General features: G+C 36.1%; 1 protein-coding gene across 3 annotated transcripts in view; it reads right to left on the bottom strand.

Annotated features, from left to right (window-relative positions):
• The window catches only part of BTBD8 (BTB domain containing 8), a 98,421-nt gene that overhangs the window by 13,783 nt on the left and 62,522 nt on the right, over positions 1-22,116 (bottom strand). For 2 of the 3 annotated variants that reach the window (XM_050776373.1, XM_050776488.1), the window contains 4 exons: positions 4,376-4,558; positions 3,617-3,763; positions 2,630-2,759; positions 144-205 (listed from right to left, as the gene is read on the bottom strand). In XM_050776373.1, the coding sequence (XP_050632330.1) occupies positions 144-205; positions 2,630-2,759; positions 3,617-3,763; positions 4,376-4,558 (522 nt within the window). The remainder of the gene's footprint in view (positions 1-143; positions 206-2,629; positions 2,760-3,616; positions 3,764-4,375; positions 4,559-22,116) is intronic. The other variant, XM_050776424.1, reaches the window with a different exon arrangement.

Here is a 22,116-nt window from a genome sequence, read left to right as displayed (position 1 = left end):
AAAAGAAAAATTTTCCATTAAGAAATAGCTTCAATTAATGAACAGATTTTTAAAACTTTTTCTGAAATATAAAATGAACTTGAAATAATTTTAAATAATTTGTTATCTTTTTCATTTGTACCTATAAAATTTAGAAAGTTTACCTGTGAGCTACTGAATATAGGCTTTTTGCCAAGTCTTCGATCATCACCTTTGTCAAATGCAGCTGTAGAAAGAAACAGCAATTTATTTTTATAGGGAACATTATTATACCTTAGAAGTAAAGGAAAAATAGTATGTCAGCAGAAAAAAAGTCATATTTTAATGGAAATAACTTAATAAACCTGAAACCAATCTAGTATACAAAACAACTCCCTATTATATTTTAGATTTTTTTTAAAAGAACCTCATTTTCTATCTGACTCTCTGGCCCCTAGGTTTTATGTTATTAAAATTAATAAATAAGAACTGTACAATCTCACAGAGAAGATTCATACATTTACAAAAACACGAGAATTTTCTCAAACCGTGACATTTTAGATAATTGGTTTCATTTAGTTTTCCAAATTACAAAAAATTACAGATTATGGCAAATGTAACATTCTACAAGCTATTAAATATGAGAAAATGTTTATACTAAATGTAAAAATACTCTGAAGTTAAAAATATTTTCTGGTTTTGCAGATATATATAATGAGGAAAGAGGAAAGAGAAAAGAAAAAATAAGGTTCTATTGAAAATAAAACAAGAAACAATCTTCAAAATATCATTCTTTTTATAATTAAATAAAAATTCATTTTATAAGTTAGGTTTATATGGGAATTTATTGCAGAACTCATGTCTATGCTATTCAAATAAGAATCTGAAAGATGTCAGGAAAATATGTAGGCTGAAATAATGATATGAGAGCTACAAATATAGTTTAGCAAATGTATTTCTTTCTTTTGACGGTTACTGGGCTTTAAGATTATTTTGAAGAAATATATGTAATCTCCAAAAATTATTTGATTTTTATTAAATCAGCTAATAAAAACTACATTAAATTATCTGTAACTACCATGCATCTTCCATGATCTCTATTCTATAGGATATGTGCTATAAGACAAAGCAGGATCCTGAAAATGGCACTATAGGACTGATTTGCAGTAAGCAAATGACTCTGCACAATAATACACAGGAAGAAATTAAAATAAAAAATTCCACCCCAAAGTCAGTAACTCAACTATGACATACGAAACGTAGTAACAGACAACCCAGAACCATTCCTTTATCTGGGTTTCCCGAGGAAGTAATTATGCATAAGTCAGGACTCATAATTCAACTTATTTAAGATTAAAACATTATTATTATACTGACTCAACGTAATAGAATGAAAAGTCCTTTTTGACAATTCAAAAAGGATTGTTGGATTAGCTGGATAGTTGGATTACCAATAACATTTTATTTAAATATGGGTATTTACATGTATTTTTAACTAGCACTCTGAAGAATTAAAGAACACTGAAGCTCAACTTAACTATGAAATCCTCTAAAATAGAGAAAAACAAAGTTTCCTACTAATCAGGAGAGCGCTGAAAGACACTTACTGAAGGAATGCTGATCTTACCTTGTTACTTCACATTACATACATTTTGTAAAAATAAAACATTTAAAAATCAGCAGAGAAAGAGTCACAAGGAAAAAAATGTCCAATTTCTAAGACCTTCTTCTCATAATTTTTGTTTAAAATAATGGAATTTTTTTGAAAAGTGCTCTTCATATCACATCTAGCTACACTATCATGTAATGCTTATAATGTAAAAGCAGATCCTATGCTGATGATACCACTAAAGAATTTAACATATTTATGCATTCTCAAAATATATTTTAACAGATATGGCTTCCATGTTTTACAGTACTAAAATGTTTGCTTCATAAAATTTAGTCTCTTAAAACGTTGTAAAAACTATACACACTGGATATGTCAATATTTTTTCTAAGGCACCTGCTTTAACCCAAAAATACTCATGAAGCCATTTTTAGTTCCACACCCTCGAATTTTTATTTTGATATATATTTTTAAACACATGTTCTGAAAAATATACATCTTTTGTTTAATGCTAATGTTTCAGACGATACCTATTAAATGTCACGGACCACTGTGCAGCTCCTGAGGGACAGTCCGCAATAGCACACTGCACATCACTGAACCAATCAGTTGTGAAATAAAGCCATCTATTCCAAGCAAAACCACAAGAAAGCGTGTCTTATGAAAAAGATGGAAAAGCTTTATGACAAAACATATTTAAAAAGGAGGAAAAAGTATGTTTGATACTCTGTTCTATGTGGGCTACATTTTCTTACACTTTTAATCTCTTCACAAGAATGCTTGCAAGCAAATTTGCCTAGAACATTGTTGCTAATGTATAGTAAGATTAAAAATTGATATATATATATATATATAAAGGAAATTAGTTTCATTTTCTAAGAACAGCTAAAAAGCATGATTTATTAAAACTGCCTAAACATATGAGCACCAGTTTCAGTTAGCATCCTATTATCCAACAGAAGCACACAAATGTTAACCTTTCCACTTATCAGAATGCCCTCAAAATATCTGCTGTCACAACAATCATTACATAAGAATTGAAATATCTCAAGGCTAACGTACCTGCTTGGATTTTCTGTTGATCATCTGTGCTCATCAGCTTCCAGCTTTCTGTGTGACGAACAGCATAGAAAGACTGAACCAGGAAGATCCACAGCTTATCACGCAGCGCCTGGATCTTGCACGTAAAACCCTGTGTTCAAGCAACAAATCAGCAGCTGGTGAGAGCCACATTGTCATAGCAACCAGTCATTATTCCTTTCAGAATCTACTTACTCCTAAGCTAGATCAATGATGTCATCATTTAGATTTTTAAGATCGTTGGGTACATGTTATTTATGAAGGCTTACTCATTAATAACAAAATTTTATAAATGAACACAAAGTTAAAAAATCTCATCTTTTCAACCAAACGTTATTTTAAAACACCAATGCCCTTGATATGAACACCTTCTGCAGCCTTTTCATATCAACTATGACATTACAAGGTCAAATGCTCTATGGAATAGTAATAAATATGATATATTTTAAAAACCATTTTTGTTGAACAAATACAGAATGCCAATAATTTGTAATTACCTAATTAATGGCCACTGATTAATTGTACTTAAAAATAAATATTTTAATTTTGCTTCACCGCCTAATTTTAAAATATGATTTTTTGAAAAGAAAAATTAAGATTATAAAAATAAAAGACACTGATGATTAAAAACTCTAAAATATACATTTTATATCTAAAAAATTTACTGTAGGACCAGGGAGAAATACTAGAGTTATGCTGTGCCAAATAATATTGCTAAGTGTCACACTACATTTAAAATTACCCAGCCAAAGTGCCAATTTCTAAACTTTTATAAAAAGTCCATTTGGAGACAAATGGAATTTTTAAAATTTAGTATTATAAAAAATTCCAAACATATACAAAAGTAGAGATCTTAATCCACCCCTAGGTATCCACTGCCTGGCTTCAATGACCCATGCAACATTTAAAATGCACATTCATTTAAAAATCTTAGTTCAAATATTGCATTATTTTAATAAATTTCATTACATTCAGTACCATTTCCTTTGTACTGTCAGAGTTCAGCAATGTGTCCAGAGCCATAAGAAGAGAGCAACTATTTTCAGTGGTGATATTTTCTTCAATTGCTTTGAAAATTGTGTCCAACAGATCGGCTGTGCTACTCATTGCTTGTGACTATAAAACACATAAATTAATATTTAAGAGGAATACATACAAAATGCACAAGAAATGTGAAAGTCTGGCGTTAACAGATCATTATAACTAGCTGTATGAAGTCAACCAGAAATATTTGTCTTTTCCCTTTCTTTTGTTAAAAAATCCACATATATGCATATACACACAGTTTTTAAAAGCCAACATAGCCCTAAATACAGAATCTAGAAATAAACAATAGGAGTTATTTATTCCGTGAATAATTTTAGAGAAAGTAGCTTTCCAATAAGACAGAGAATTCTGCATGGACCATAATTGTATTACTGGCCAAAACAGTATCTTTATGACTTTGGTTTCTAAAACGTGGCTTGCTGAGGGAGGGCTAGAGTTGGCCAGAATTACACTGTGCCTTGCCAGGGCACTCAAACCTGTCCCTCTTGCCTTTCTCATCTTGTGAGCCAAAAATCCTGTCCATCACTGCCTTAAATCCTATGTAAACATGCCATCTGCCATGGAGTTTATTTAAATCACATTAATTTAATCAAAAGCAACCTGCATTTAAAAGCTCTTATATAATTGAAATCAGAACACAAAGATGGAACTAAATATAGGATATAATTTTAGACATAGTACCTGTAAGAGAAGAGCAAAATTTTCACTCTGAATAATCTTGGAGAAGTTTTCTACAATAAATGCAATACATTTTTCTTGAAGCTGAGACGCCATGGTCAGTGCCACTTCTGTCCACTTCACTCTGGGTAAACTGATGATTAGCCTGTCACTTTCCATCAGAAGAAAAGCAGCATTCTTATCATTCTTAGATTTAAAAAAAAAATTGAAAAAGTTAGATGGTATTACTGCTCATAAAGTAACTCTCTAAGCAAATCAAATACTTTTGTTGTTGTGGGATGTTTCCTGCAAAAACAAAATTCCAGGTAGCTAATGTCTTTGTCATTAGTTTTACATATAATGTTAATTTACTCATTCATTCAGAATTATTCAAAAGGGTAAAGTTTGAGCTAGGAAGAAACCAGCTTTAAAAGGTAGGTAAAACAGGTGGGGCACGGTGGCTCATTCCTATAATCCCAGAACTTTGGGAGGCTGAGGAGGGTGGATCACTTGAGGTCAGGAGTTCAAGATCAGCCTGGCCAACATGGTGAAACCCCACTTCTACTAAAAATACAAAAATTAGCCAGGCATGGTGGTGCACAGCTGTAATCCCAGCTACTCAGGAGGCTGAGGCAGGAGAGTTGCTTGAACCCGGGAGGCAGAGGTTGCAGTGAGCCGAGATCAGACCACTGCACTCTGGCCTGGGTGACAGAGCAAGACTCCGCCTCAAAAAAAAGAAAGAAAGAAAGAAAGAAAAAAAAAGTAGCTAAAATAAACCTGACAGCAAAGTGATAATAACTAGAAAGAAAAATTTGAGTTCCCTAAGATTATCACTACTAAGGTAATTTCTGTGCTTACAGATACCATTCATAACTGCATGGCTCCACCAGCATAGCATTCACTCTTTTCTGACTACAAAATACATGTTCTTTACGCAAATTTGGAAAGGTTAAAAATTACTTATAATTCCTAGGGATTTTCCTCCTCTTCTCTAATTAGGTAAGACTCTGCTGTTTATATTTTATTCATTTCATGATTCATTATTATACCATGGAAAAAAACATTCACAAATATTGATCTCTATGGAAAGTGGAATGACAATGCACAAATACCATGTACTCCAAGGAAAAGGAAAAAAAGGCAACTTATAGATTACTGTATCTTATTCATGTTTTATTTCCAGTTCTTAAAGCAATACTTAGTAAATAACTATTTATTAATTAGTTACTTGATAGACTGGTAATTGAAAAACATGGCCACAAATTCCATCCACCAAGAGGTGGAATCTATTTCCTCAGTCTTGAATCTAGACTACTAGCCTTTTCACTTGCCTTAACCAACAGGGTTGATGTGCAAGTTCTAGAGCCTAGGCCTCAAGAAGGCTTGCAGCTTCAGTCTTTACCTTCTGAGAATGCCAAAAGAAGCCTGGTAAGGAAGAACATTTGGTGCAGGAGGACCAGACCCCCAGCTCAGTCCCCAGCTGAATGCAGCCGCCATAGACAAGACCAGCAGAAGAATCACCCAGTGAACTCACAGAATTGTGAGAAGTCTTTTCAAGCCGCTTAGTTCGGGCGTGGTTTGTTACACAGCAATAGATTATCATTGATAAATCTGGAAATGACTGAAATACCTAACACAGACAGCATGATGTGGACTTTACACAGCTTCTGTTTTTTTTTTTTTTTTTAGGTCCAGAAGCACTACGTCTTCCCTCATACCATACATCTACATCAGATTCCTTTTATATACACTACGAGAAAATCTGTCGTTTTTTGTTAGAGCACTTAGTTCATTTGTAATTAATCAAACATGAACATTACTGTATGATTAATGTCTGTCTCCCTCACTAGGCTGTATGTTCAATGAGTGTAAAACTACCTCTGTTTTAGCTCACCAATGTATCCTCAGGGCCTAGTATAAAACTGGGTTATAGTAGACACTAAAATTTATTTGCTGATCTTTTAACGTGATTGGAGACAGAGTCTATCAATCAATCTCTAAGATAACAAGTTTAATCTTTCAACTTCAAAACTAAAAATTTTAACCATTTACTAATAATTCTTTTTTTTCTTTGACACAAGTCTTGCTCTGTCACCCAGGTTGGAATGTAGTGGCTTGAACATGGCTCACTGCAGCCTCAAACTCCTGAGATCAAGTGATCCTCCTGCCTCAGCCTTTCAAGTAGCTGAAACCATAGGTGCATGTTTATTTTTTAAAAAAGTATTGGCCAGGCGCGGTGGCTCACACCTGTAATTCCAGCACTTTGGGAGGCCGAGGCAGGCAGATCACGAGGTCAGGAGATTGTGACCATCCTGGCTAACACTGGCATCCTTACTAAAAATACAAAAAAAATTAGCTGGGTGTGATGGCAGGCACCTGTAGTCCCAGCTACTTGGGAGGCTGAGGGAGAAGAATGGCGTGAACCTGGGAGGCAGAGCTTGCAGTGAACCGATATTGCACCACTACACTCCAGCCTGGGCGACAGAGCGAGACCCCGCAGCTGGAATGCAGTGGTGCGATCTCGGCTCACTGCAACGAGGTCTTGCTGTGTCACCCAGGCTGGAGTGCAGTGGTGCGATCGCAGCTCACTGCAACCTCCACCTCCCCAGTTCAAGCAATTTTTGTGCCTCAGTCATGTGAATAGCTTGGATTACAGGTGCATGCCACCATGCCCAGCTAATTTTTTGTATTTTTAGTAGAGACGGGGTTTCACCACGTTGGTCAGGTTGGTCTGAAACTCCTGGCTTCAAGTGATCCACCCGCCTCAGCCTCCCAAAATGCTGGGATTACAGGTGTGAGCTACCATGCCCAGCTCTTAAAAAATTTTTGTAGGGCTGGAGTCTTGCCATGCTGTCCAGGCTGGTCTTGAACTCTTGGCTTCAAGTGATCCTCCCACCTCAGCCTCCCAAAGTGCTGGGATTATAAGTGTGAGCCACTGCACCCAGCCAATAATCCTTAAAAAATGTATTATATTCTTCCACTGCTTTGAGTAAAAGAAAAAAAAGTCATACTTTGCTATAATTCGTCTCATTTTTAGAACCATTGTCGTTTCCTCTTCCAGTGACTTCCTGAGTAACTGTGCAATTACTAAGTTTTAGACAATAAGCTCAATCAGTTCTACTGCAGGCACTGCTCTGGTAAGGAAGTCAAATGTAAGGTATTTAAATAAATTTGGCAGGTATCTACAAAGTGCTTACTATATACATAATGTGATGTGCTCTGACAGTAGCATTTTTTAAAAAACCACAGATATAGAGTAAAACCGTCATAATTTAGCTTGGAAAACTACTATATGGACATAGTTAAATAACATAGGTGATACATGATCTTATTCCATACTCATCTGAATATATGATAAACATTAAATGCTAGAGTACCTCGAGATTCAAAGAAAAAAAAAGTAATACTTTTAGACCAAACACTTAAATTTTAATTCAACAGTTAATACAATCACATAGTTTTAAAATTTCAAATATAGGGCAACCCACTCGGGTCCCCTTCCACGCTGTGGAAGCTTTGTCCTTTCACTCTTCACAATAAACCTTGCTACTGCTCAAAAAAAAAAAAAAAAAAAAAAAATTCAAAATGTATAAAGGACATTCTACGAAAAGTCTTCCTCTCCTCCCTGTCCCCAAACCATCCATTTTACGACCAATATTATTTTTTCCCTTATCTTTCCAGTTATTTTATGCATATACAAATAAAACATATATGTAATTTTCTGCTTATTTATCCAAATGAAGGCATTAATATGCACAGTACTCTGTATCTTCCCTTTTACACTTAGCACACATCTTGAATATTCTTCTTACCAGCATACATATTTTTTCTGTTTTAATAGCCATGTAATTGTCCATAATATAGACATATCACAAGTCATTTAACCAGTCCTGTGCTTAAAGACATTTACATTGTTTTCAGTTTTGCTATTATGTCGTAATGACTTACCTTGTATACAACATTATTTCACATATATGTGAAAATATCTACAAGATACATTTCTAGAAGTAGAATTGCTGGGTCAATACTACTTCTCTTAACCTGGATTCTGCCTAAAAATTGAGCCTGAGAAACAGGCTTATATGCAGACAGTTTATTTGTGAAGTGATCCTGGGGGATCTGAGGTGCTGGAAGAGTGCAACAGGGAAGAAAGGAAGGAAAGCCAATTCATGGGTGTATTTTCTATCTCTCTACTACTCAAAGTGGCGTCAGCTAGCCAGAGCCTGTTAGAAATACATAATCTCTGTATCCTCCCTTGACTTACTGAATTAGAATCTGCATTTAAACAAGACCCCCAAGTGTTCTGCAGATACATCAAAGTTTGAAAAGCACTAATATAGAATTCACTATTGTAGGCAACTGGGACTCAATCTTGTTGGGGACCCTCTGAAGAGCTATGAAGGACACACTTTGAATTATCCATCCAACAGACAGAACAAGGAAACATTAACCACTGGCTCTCTTCTCCCACTGGTCAAGTCTTTCCCTCAGGGATGTTAACTCTCTTTCACCTCCAGGTTTACACAGGTTCAGAATTGCTAAGCTGCAGGTATCTCATGTAGAGTAGCAGTGAAGCCTCAGGACAGAAAGTGAGAAAGATGTGTATGTGATGTGGCTGAGGGAAAGTGCTGTCAGAATCACATCCACGGGCAGCTAGATGCTGCAGCAATAGTTTGAGTACAAACATGGGCCAAGAGGCTATAAGGTGGGACACCAGGGGTATCCAAAACACTGCCAATATACAATCAATGGAGCACTGTTTTTCAAGTGGTAGACTCCTCCATTGCAACCTAGAGAAATGTATTTAGTGGTTCACAATCAGCACTAGAAAACAAAAGAAAGAAGGGGGTGGGTGGGTGAGAAAGGAAGGAGAAACATAGAAAACACCAGTACATCATATGAAATAAGGCTAAGAGATCTTTTGTGAAACTTGTGTTTCTGTCCTATATGTGTTAGTGTATTGGGTTGCAATGAAAACAACAACAAAACAAACAAAAAACATCTTTTTATTCTGGGTCACAAATAAAAAGCTTAGAAAACACAGAAAAAGGTGTGCTAATTTACGACCTTCCCAGGAATAAATCAGGATATTTATCCCATATATTCTTACTAACACAGTGAAAATTTCTTTTCATTATTCCGAAAGACAGAAAATGGTCTGACATGGTAGTTCTCATGTCTTCTCTAATGAAGTTCAGGATCTGCTCATCAAATTAAGAGGTATCTGTATTTCCTTAGTGAACTATCTAATTCTATCCTATGTTTCGCTTTGATTTTAAAAATCAATTTGTAGACACTCTCTATATACTAGGAAAATTAGTGTTATAAATATCATATGAAATGTTATCTGTCTTTTGACTTGGTGACAAAGAAAGATAAAAATTTAAAGTTCCTCACACTAAAATATACTTAAAAATTCTCCATGTTATATGCTAATGTAGTAGCACTTTCAAATCTCCCTTGATGACAAAGAAATACTTGATGGATCAGCGCACCTTCCATGGCACATGTGGCTGAACTGAATTAGAACTAAAGAAGGCTTAAGAAGACTGTTTGAGAAGTCACATCAGCAAGATGGCAGAATAGGAAGCCCTAAACCCTCCTTCCCCCATGAACACACTGATTCAACAATTAACAAATTGTCTTTGTGAGAAATTGAGAAGCTAGTTGAAAGGCTCCTGCACTGAGGATGAGCATGAAACCAGACACTTTGAAGCTGATAGGGAAATTTGAGACACACTCTCACCAGAATCCTACCCCTGGCACAGAGCTGTACAACTGGGAAGAAAACCACAAGCTCCCAGCTTCTCCCTGGGGACGGAAAGAGTTAGACCATGTATCAAACATCCAACTTTTCCAGGGGTTGCCTGCATGACTGATTTCTGTCTTGCAGTCTTGGAGTGCTGATGGGACCCAGCAAACTCTAGCTACCTGGGAAAGAACACAAATGGTGATTTGGGCTGGTAGTCACCTGGGGACTAGTGAGAACAGAGATGGTGATTCTGACCGAGAGTCAGCACAGTCTCTCACTCTTGCTCAGCACACAGTGAGTAGACAACAGCTTCTAGTTCCCAACATCTCCCTAGGGAGACAAAGAATTGAAATGTGTATCCAAAGCTCCAACTTTTATGAGGACTGTCCACGGAACAGGTTTCTGTCCTGCTCTTTTGGAGTGCTAATGGGACGTGGCATGTTTTAGATATCCGAGGGCCAATGAGAACAAAGAAGGCAGATGATGTTGCATGCGACTAGTTGCCAGAGCCCCTTCACTTGTCTCAGTAGAGAGTGAACAGCTGGAAAAGCCCCAAATCCCGCCTTCTACTTGGGGCAGGAAGGAGTGTAGAGGAATATCCAATGACCTAACTTTTCTGAGGGCTACCCAAGAAACTTGACTCAGAGCACTAATATGACCCAGTATACTCTAGATGCTTGGAAGCCACTACAAAGAAAGTGAGTTTGACTAGCAAGAAGGTTTGAGAGGCCCTGAACCTCTGGCTGGGCTGATTATTAAGGGTCTTCTTCCTGTCCATGAGAACTGGAAGAGGTAGCTGTTAATCTAATGTGCAGATACAAACAGAGTTAAGGAAAATGAACAAAGAAATATGTTCCAAAGAACAAAATAAATCTCCAGAAACTGGCCTAAATGAAATTGAGATATATGATTTAGCTCACAGATAATTCAATATCATCATCATAAAGATGTTCACACCAAGGTCAGGAAAATAATGCATGACAAAGTAATAATTTCAGTAAAGAGATATACAATATATTTAAAGTGCCAAACAGAAATCATGGAGCTGAAGAATACAATTACTGAATTGAAAAATTCTTTAAAGGTGTTCGACAGCAGACTAGATCAAAGAGAAGAAAGAATAAGCAAATTCAAAGACAGGTCATTGAAATTATTATTCAGTCAGAAGAGCAAAAAGAATGAAAAATAGTAAAGAAAGTTTAAGGCACTGTGGCGAAATACACACATTACTAAAGTTCCAAAGGAGAAAGGAGAAAAACGGTCAGAAAACTTATTGAAAGAAATAATGGCTGAAAACTTCCTAAATCTGGAGAAGGAAACAGACACCCAGATCCAGGAAGCCCAAAGTACTCCCAAATAAGATGAATCCAAAGAAATCCACAGTGAGACATATAATCAAACTGCCAAAGTAAAAGCAAATTTTGAAAGCAGCAAGAAAAAAGCAACTTATGCACAAGGGAATGTTTATAAGACTAAAGGCAGATTTTCCAGCAGAAAGCTTACAGGCAATAAGGGAGTGCAATGATATATTCAAAGTGCTTTTTAAAAACAAACCCTTCCGACCAAGAATACTAAACCTGGCAAAACTGTCCTTCAAAAATGAGGGCAAGAAAAAGACAAAAGCTGAGAAAATTAATCACCAGTTGATCTGACTTATAAGGAGTGCTAATAGGAATTCAAGTTGAAACAAAAGTACATTAAAAAGTAACATGAGAGCATAAGAAAGTATAAAACTCATTGGTGAAGAAAAATATATAAGGCCAGGCATGGTGGCTCATGCCTGTAATCCAGGCACTTTGGGAGGCCAAGGTGGGCAGATCACTTGAGCTCAGGAGTTCGAGACCAGCCTGAGCAATACGGCAAAACCCTGTCTCTACAAAAAAATACAAAAAATTAGCTGGTTGTGGTGGCATGCACCTGCAGTCCCAGCTACTTGGGAGGCTGTGGGGTGAGAGGATTGGTTAAGCCTAGGAAGCTGAGACTGCAGTGAGCCACTGCACTCCAGCCTAGGTGACAGAGCAAGACCTTATCTCCAGGAAAAAAAGAAAAGAAAAGAAAAATACATATAAACAAACAAAGAGTAATGAGTACTGTATCACTTATGGTAGTGAATAAATCACTTAAAAAAAAAAAAGATATTGGCTGGGCACAGTGTCTCATGCCTGTAATTCCAACACTTTCAGAGGCTGATCTAGGCAGATCGCTTGACCCCAGGAGTTTGAGGCAAGCCTGGGCAACATGGCAAAACCATTTCTACAAAAATCAGCCAGGTGTGATGGCACGTGTCTGTAGTTTCAGCTACTCGGGAGGCTGAGGCAGGAGCTCAAGGCTGCAGTGAGCTGTGATCATGCCACTGCACTACAGCTTGGGTGACAGGGTGAGACCCTGTCTTAAACTTTTTTTTCATTTTTTAAGCATGGTGTTAGGTTCACAGCAAAACTGAGAGGAAAGTACAGAGATTTCCCATAAGCCCCCTGATCTCACACAACGCACAGCCTCTCCCATTATTGACATTCAACACCAGAGTGGTATATTTGTTTCAACTGAATTAATCACTTTTAATTTTTGCATATAAGTTAAAAGATAAATGTATTAAAAATAACTATAACTAAAAAGTATATTAACAAATATGTACTATAGGTAGATATAAATGGTGAAATCAGTAACAGAGTATATGTGTGGGGGGAGAAGTAAAAGTGGAGAATTTCTGTGTATGTGATTGAGCTTAAAATAGACTGTTATATCTATGAGATATTTATGTAGGCCCCATGGTAATTATAAATAAAATACATATAGAAGTTATACCAAAAAAGAGAAAAAAATTTTTTTAGTATATCAATATTAAGAAAATAAAGCACAAAGGAAGACAGCAGGAGATAAAAAGAGGGACCAAAGAACTATAGGACAACAGAAAATAATAAAATGGCAATAGTAAATCCTTTCCTCTCAATAATTACTTAAAATATAAATAAACTATCCAATCAAAAGACAGAGTGGCTAAGTGGATTCAAAAACAAGATCCAATGATATACTGTTTACAAGAGACTCACTTGAGATTTAACAACACATTTAGGCTGGAAGTGAAGGAATAAAAAAAGATATTCCATACAAATGGTAATAAAAAGAGTAAGAGTGGCTATACCTTATCAACAAAATAGACTTTAAGTCAAAACTTGTCACAAGAGACAGACATTATGTAATGATAAAATAATATGCTAAAAGAAATGATAAAAGGAAGATAGGAAGATATAAAAATTATAAATATATGCATCCTGCATCACAGTACCTAAATATATAAAGCAAGTATTAATAGATCTGAAGAGAGAGAGAGATGGCAATACAAAGATAGTAGGAACTTTCAATACACAACTTTTCAATAGTGAATACAACATGTTGGGCACAGTGGCTCATGCCTGTAATCCCAGAAACTCAGAAGGCTGAGATGGGAGGATCACTTTAGAAGAAAGTAGCCAGGATTTTAAGACCAACCTGGGCAATACAGCAAGACCCTATCCCTACCAAGAAAAAAAGCTATGGTGGCACATGCCTGTAGTTCCAGCTACTTGGGAGGCTGAGGCAGAAGGATCACTTAAGCCAAGGAGTTTGAGGCTGTAGTGAGCTATGATCATGCCACTGAACTCCAGTTTGGGAGACAAAGTGAGACTCCATCTCTGAACTAACTAACTAAAAAGAATAATGAATACATCAGACAGAAAAATCAATAAAGAAATATTGGACTTCAAAAACACTATCAACCAAATGGACCTAACATAGCTATACGGAACATTCCAACCAACGGGGGCAGAAAATACCGTCTTCTTAAACATAAACAAAATGTTCTCAAGAATATATCACAATCAGCCACAAAATAAGTCTTAACAAAATTAAGACAACTGAAATCATACCAAGCATCTTTTCTGAACACAATGGAATGAAAGTAGAAATCAACAGCAGAAGAAAAACTGAAAAATACACAAATTGTAGAAATTAACACGCTTTTGAACAACCAATGGACCAAAGAAGAACTCAAAGGATAAATTAGAAGGTATCTTGAAACAAACAAAAACAACAACACAAAACACCAAAACTTATGGGATGCAACAAAAGCAGAACTAAGAGGAAAGTTTACAGCAATAAATGCCTACATTAAAAACAAAAAGATCTGAAAAAAAAAAAAAAGAAAACTTTACGTTATACCTCAAGGAACTAAAAAAAGAAGAAACTAAGCCTGAAGTTAGCAAACCAAGGGAAAAAATAAAGATTAGAGCAGAAATAAATAGAGGATAGAAAAACGATTTTTAAAAAATTAACAAAACTAAGAGTTGCTTTTTTGAAAAGATAAACAAAATTGACAATCCTTTAACTTTAACCATGCTAAGAAAAAAAGCAGAGAAGATGCAAATAAATATTATACAATCAAAAATGAAAGAGGAGGCATTACAATAGATGCCACACAAATTAAAATGATCATAAGGGACTGTTATAAACAATTATAAGCCAATTAAGAAGGTAACCTAGAAGAAATGGATAAATTCCTAGACACATACAACCTATTAAGGTTGAATCATGAAGAAACAGAAAATCTGAACAGACTCATAATGAGTAGGAGATTGAGCTGTAATAAAAAGTCTCCCATCAAAGAAAAGTCCAGGAACTGATGGCTTCATTGCTGAATTCTACTGATGGCTTCATTACTGAATTCTGCTAGTTAAAGGAAAGACCTAATACCAATCCTTCTCACACCCTTCCAAAAAACTGAAGAGGAGGGAATATTTCCCTCATTTTACAAGGCCAGCATTACTCTGACACCAAAGCCACATAAGAATACTACAAGAAAAGAAAAATTATGTGCCAATATCCCTGATGAACATAGATGTTAAAATCCTCAACAAAGCACTGGCAAACTGAATTCAACAGTACTTAAAAAGATAATTCACCATGAACTAGTGGTATTTATTCCTATGATACAAGGATGATTCAACATATGTAAATCAATTAATGCAACCCACATCATTAACAGAATGGATAAAAGTCAAACGACTTTGGTAAATGACTGAGGTAACTGACTGAGGTAAATGCAGAAACAGTATTTGACAAGATTCAATTTGCTTTTCATGATTGAAAACTCTCAACAAGTTAGGAATAGAAGTAAATTATCTCCACATAATAGAGGCCACAAGCCCATCACTAGCATCATACCCAAGGTTTACCCAGAAAACTTTTCCTTTAAGTTAATATCTGGAGCAAGGCAAGGATGCTCATTCTCTCCACTTCTATTCTCTCCACAACATAGTACTGGAAGTCCTAACCAGAACAATCAGGTATGAAGAAGAAATAATATGGCACCCAAACTGTAAAGGAAGAAGTAAAATTGTCCCTGCTTGCAGATAACATAATCTTATGTATAGAAAACTCTAAACACTCCACCAAAAAACTGTTAAAATAAATTCAGTAAAGATGAAAGATAAAAAAATGAACATACAATAATCAGTTGCATTTCAACTAACAATTGTAATGATTGAAAAGGAACTTAGAAAAAAATCCCATTTGCAATAGCACCAAAGAGTAAAATACTTAAGAATAAACTTATCTAAGAAGGTGAAAGACTTGTATGCTAAAAACTACAAAACATTGATGAAAGAAATTAAAGAAGGCACAGCTGGGCACAGTGGCTTGTGCCTGTAATTCCAGCTACCTGGGAGGCTGAGGCAGGAGGATCACTTGAGACCAGGAGTTCAAAGTTGCAGTGAGCTATGACCATGCCACTGCATTCCAGCCTGGGCAACAGGGCAAGACCCTGTCTCATAAATAAACAGATAGATAGAAATGTTAAAAAGAAATTAAAGAAGACAAACAGAAAGACATCTAGTACTCATGGATTGGAAGACTTAATGTTGCTAAAAAGTCCATACTACACAAAGTGATCTATGAATACAATGCAATCTCTATCAAAATTTTGATTGCTTTTTTTATAGAAATAGAAAACACAAATCTAAAATTCATATGGAACCACGAAAAACCCCGAATAGCCCAATTAATCTTAAGAAAGAAGGAAAAAGTTGGAGTGACTTTGAGTTTCTGATTTCAAAATATATAACAAAGCTGTAGTAACTAAAACAGTGTGATTACTGGCCTAAAGACAGACATAGAGATCAATGGAACAGAACAGAGAGCCCAGAAATACATCCGCATACATACAACTGCTCTTTAGTAAAGGTGCCAAGAATACACAATGGGTCAAGAAAGTCTCTTCAACAAATGGTGCTGGGAAAACTGGATATCCATAAGCAAAAGAATACAATTTGATCCTTATCGTACAACATACACAAAAATCAACTCAAAATGGATTTAGGACTTCTAACTTACGACCTGAAACTCTAAAACTCCTAGAAGAAAACACAGGAGAAAGCTTCATGACATTGGTCTTGGTAATGATTTCACAGATATGATACCAAAAGGACAAGCAACGAAAGCAAACATAAACTAGTGAAACTATATCAAATTAAAAAGTCTCCATACAGCAAAGGAAACAAGACATCGAAAAAATCTACAGAATGGGGAAAAATACTGCACACCATACATGTCATAAGGGGCTAATTCCAAAATATATAAGAACTCCTACAATTTAATAGCAAAAATCTGGTAACACAATTAAAAATTGGCTGAAGACTTGAATACACATTTCTCCAAAGATGACATACAAATGGCCAACAGGTATATGAAAAGATGTCCTGTGTCATTAATCATCAGGAAAAGGCAAATTAAAACCACAAGGGGATGTCACCGCACATCTGTTCAGATGGCTATTATCAAAAAAATAAAAGATAACACGTCTTGGTGAGGATGTGGAGAATAGGGAGCACTTGTACACCACTGGCAGGAATGCAAAATGGTGCAGCTGCTATGTAGAACAGTATGGAGGTTCCTCAAAAAATTAAAAATAGAACTACTATATGATCCAAAAATCCTACTTCTGGGTATTTGTGTTGGCCTATTTGCATCGCTACGAAAGGAATACTGCAGGCTGAGCAATTTATAAAGAAAAGAGGTTTATTAGCTCATGGTCCTGCAGGCTGTATAAGCATGGCATCCACATCTGTTCAGCTTCTGATGACGGCCTCAGGAAGCTTACAATCATGTTGGAAGGTAATGCGGGAGCAGGCACATCACATGGTGAGAGAGGGAGTAAGAGACAGAGTGGGGAGATACCAGGCTCCTTTTTAAACAACCAGGTCTCACCTGAACTACTAGAGTGAGAACTCACTCATCACCATGGGGATGGCACCAAACCATTCATAAGGGATCTGCCCCCATGACTCAAATCCCTCCCAAGCCCCACCTCCAACACTGGAGATTACATTTCAACATGAGACTTGGAGAGGACAAACATTCAAAACACATCAGCATTCATTCAAAAGAACTGAAATCAGGATTCCAAAGAAATATTAGCACTACCATGTTCACTGCAGCACTATTTACAATAGTCGACATGTGAAAGCAACCTAAATGTCCACTAGTGGATGAACGGATAAAGAAAATGTGGTGTATACATATAGCAGAATATTATTCATTCTTTAAAAAGAAGGAAATTCTGTAATATGTGACCACATGGATGAATGTTGAGGACATTATCCTAAGTGAAATAGGCCGGTCACAGAAAAGGCAAATACTGTATGATTCCATTACAAGTCAAACTCATAGAATCAGAGAACAGAATGGTGGTTGCCAGGAGCTGGGGAATGGGAAAATAGGGAGTTGCTATCACTGGGCATTAAGTTTCAGTTACGAAAGATGAGAGATCTGATGTTCAACTGTGTGCCTATAATTGACAATACTGTACTGTACGCTTAAAAATTTGTTAACAGCATAGATACCATGTTAAGTATTCTTTCCAAAATAAAATAAGGATGAATAAGAAAATATATAGAAAGTAATATTAACGAACTAGAATTGCCAGATATAATTCATATATAAATTACTTCCCACAGGTAAAAGCCACATTAATAAGAATTGGTCAGAAGTAATGCTTTGTGAGATCTGCAAACACACAAGAAATTTTTTAAAATGCAATTCATTTTTTAAGTTAGTTTCAAATGTGTGAAAACATAACAATTTGGAACTATGTTTAAAAATAACACTATTAATATTGCATGTACATATTATAAGATTTTCTAAAAGGTCAATCTGGGGTTATTACTAAAAAAAAAAAAAAGACTGCTTGCTCTTTCAGATTACAGGGATTACAGGCATGTACCACCACGCCCAGCTAATTTTTTGTATTTTTAGTAGAGATGGGGTTTCACCATGTTGGCCAGGTTGGTCTCAAACTCCTGACCTCAGGTGATCCACCTGCCTTGTCCTCCTAAAGTGCTGAGATTACAGGCAGGAGCCACTGCGCCCAGCCTTACATTTACTTTTTGTAGTGGTATCTCAACAGCTGATATCCTACACGTGTTTTCTCAGTTAGATTTCGACGTATCTTCTATGTAACCCAGTCTGATGTTATCCTTCAGGGTTCACGGGACCACTAGGAGGTATTTAGATATACATAAGAGGTCCGCGAATAATGTCATTTTGTTTACTGTTGTTTCATTATAATGTTGATAAGGGAAAAAAGGATTCCTGGTCAGGCCATTGTCTGTGGGTAACAAACTTCGAATTTTGAGAAAATTAAAATACTCTTTCTGGGTAACATACTTCGAATTTTGAGAAAATTAAAATACTCTATTTTCCATCAATAAAGTTAAACATATTTTACTTATATAATAGAATATGACAAATATGTTAAATTAGTATTTCTTAAAACCTGATTATCCACAAAGAAAGACAAATTTTGAGAATAATCACTATGATGCCAGAGGCTATTGATCAAACTGGATGTTTGGCTGTTCTGATGTTTATCTTTTCATCTGTCTTGAAAGAAAAAGTTAAGTATTCACCACAAAGTTTACAAGGACCTAATTAGAGCCATAAAATTAAAATAAAAGAGTATAGCATTGGGAGAGGCATAGTTTGATGGGCTTATTCTTCAATTAAAATCATATATCTACCACTTGTTTAAAAAAAAAAAATCAAACTCGTTAAAAAGATACTCAGCTAAAATCCCTCCCAATCTATCTTTAGCCTGTCCCCAGACTCATCTTCTCTCATTCTAGTTACAGCAGAATACTGACACTACCTAGACTCCACATCCCTGGTCACATTTTTAGTCTTTCAGGAATGCCCTAACCTACTTATTTTAAAATTGTCCTCTAACCAGGTTCATTTCAAATTAATTCTCTCATTATTTCAGTCAGATTTAACCTGTGTGATCCTATGTATACACCTGAATTCTAAGTTATACAATTCACTTGCTTACCTATTTGACAATATATACTGAGTGCTAACATGTGCTAGGCACTGTTCTAAGGCTGAGGCTACAATGGTAAAGATTTGACATGTAACTTAATGCTTGTACTCATCATGGTCTACCTTGTATTTTCTTAGTTGTTTAAATGCCTATTTTTCCACAAATTTGTGAGTTTCTTGAAGTCAAGTCCCACACATTAAAAAAAAAAAAGCTTTGCTCACATGGAGCACTTATCGTATTATATTTAGAATGGTAGCAATTGGTTTTAAGACTAGGTTTTGTCTTTTATTGTCTTGGGAACTTGAACAAGGCACTTAACTCTTTCTCTATTCTCATATGTGAAGTAGAGACAACAGTACCTGTCTTATGCTAAATTTCACAAAAAAAAGTATTTTGTGGAGCTCTATAAGTCTAAAAAATCCACTAAATATTGGTACTGAGCAGATAAAGAAAATGTGGTACATATGTACTACATGTAATACTACTGAGTCATAAAAAGGAATGAAATAATGTCTTTTGCAGCAAGACATTGGATGGAGCTGGAGGCCATTATTCTAAATAATTCACGAATGGAAAACCAAATACTGTATTTATTCCATTCACTTATAAGTGGGAGCTAAGTCATGAGAATGCAAAAACATACACAGTGAGAAAATGAACTTTGGGGATTCAGGGAGGGGAGAAGGTTGGAAAAGGTGTGAGGCATAGAAGATTATATATTGGGTACAGTGTACATTGTTTAGGTGACAAGTACACTAAAATCTCAGACTTCACCTCTAAAGAACTCACCTATGTAACCAAAAACTGCATGTACCCCAAAAACTATTGAAAAAAAAAATCATTAAAAAAAATACCAGTACTACTACTACTACATTAGTAAATGAACCTGCCTCTTCTATTGAACTAAACTATGGCTGGGCCAATAATTTGTTAACTATTCACTGACCAACAAACTAATGTAAAACAGTAAGCAACAATACAACACAGTCCTTCATTAGCTAAAACACAGAATTACATTTACTTTTTTTTTTTTTTTTTGAGACACAGTTTCACTCTTGTTGCCTAGGCTGGAGTGCAATGGCATGATCCCAGCTTACTGCAACCTCTGCCTCCTGGGTTCAAGTGATTCTCCTGCCTCAGCCTTCCGAGTAGGTGGGATTGCAGGCATGTACCACCACGCCCAGTTAATTTTTTGTATTTTTAGTAGAGATGGGGTTTCACCATGTTGGCCAGGTTGGTCTCAAACTCCTGACCTCAGGTGATCCACCTGCCTTGTCCTCCTAAAGTGCTGGGATTACAGGCAGGAGCCACTGCGCCCAGCCTTACATTTACTTTTTGTAGTGGTATCTCAACAGCTGATATCCTACACATGTTTTCTCAGTTAGATTTCGACGTATCTTCTATGTAACCCAGTCTGATGTTATCCTTCAGGGTTCACGGGACCACTAGGAGGTATTTAGATATACATAAGAGGTCCGTGAATAATGTCATTTTGTTTACTGTTGTTTCATTATAATATTGATAAGGGAAAAAAGGATTCCTGGCCAGGCCATTGTCTGTGTAGAGTTTTCATGTTTTAACCATGCCTGCATGGGTTTTCTCTGGACACTCCAGTTTCCTCTCACATCCCAAAGATGTGTACATTAGCTGGACTGGCGTCTCTACAATGTCCCAGTATAAGTGAGTGTTCTGTGCTGTGAGTACACCCTGCGCTGGAATGGCATCCTGTCCAGGTTTGGTTCCAACCTTGGGCCTTTAGCTGCAAGGACAGGTTCCAGCCACCCACAACTGAAACCAGAAAAAGCATGTTGGAAAATGAATGAATACAAATTATTGTAAAGTAAAAATTCATAAAGCATATGGTGATCATACAAATATAAGACAATAAACGATGCAGTATAAAAACACTCAATGAGCCTGCCATATTTGTGACTGCTTTGGAACTGCATATAGTAGGAGGTGTTCTTTACAATTTTTGCTTTGCAAACATTTATTCCTTGATTTAACCCACCATTGCTACTACTGCCACTCACGGATTCACCAAAAACTGGGTAAATAATTACCTTGTTTTTATTAATATTTCTGAAATGTATGTATAGCTCACATTTACTTCAATGTTCAATATAAGAAGTGTCTTAGGTCTTTACTAGAAGGCTGATGATCTTTTTGTGACCAGAACTATGCCATAGGAACTTAACTCTTGTTCATATCCATTAGTCTATATACAGTAAAATTAGTTTTGCTATACATTGTTTTGCTTAAAGTTAAATTAGATTCCAAGATTCTAAGATTCCAAGGACCCATCAATGACATCAAGTGCAGACTTATTGAATAAAGAAATTTGTTACAGGGAGTTGACCTTACACAATTGTAGGAGCTGCTTAAACAGCCTTTGTATCTGATGGTGTAGTTTGAATTCCACAGGGCAGGCAGTTGAGAAGAGGAAAGATGTAATGTTGGGGAGAGTGAGAACAAACTGACACCCAAGAGCATCAGCTGGTTGACAAGGATGGACTCACATCAGTCTTACTGCCTCCAACCTGGATGCAATGGGTATCCTGCAGGAGATGCTGGTGCCTTTCATTATGGAGCTAGACATATACTGGCACGGGGTAAGAGAAGCTGAAGGAGGATATAGGGCAAGGAAGAACAGTTACAGACCTG

This window comes from Macaca thibetana, chromosome 1 (genome assembly GCF_024542745.1).
Source record: "Macaca thibetana thibetana isolate TM-01 chromosome 1, ASM2454274v1, whole genome shotgun sequence".
Classification (NCBI taxonomy): Eukaryota; Metazoa; Chordata; class Mammalia; order Primates; family Cercopithecidae; genus Macaca; species Macaca thibetana.
This window is presented reverse-complemented; position numbering and strand designations above follow the sequence as displayed.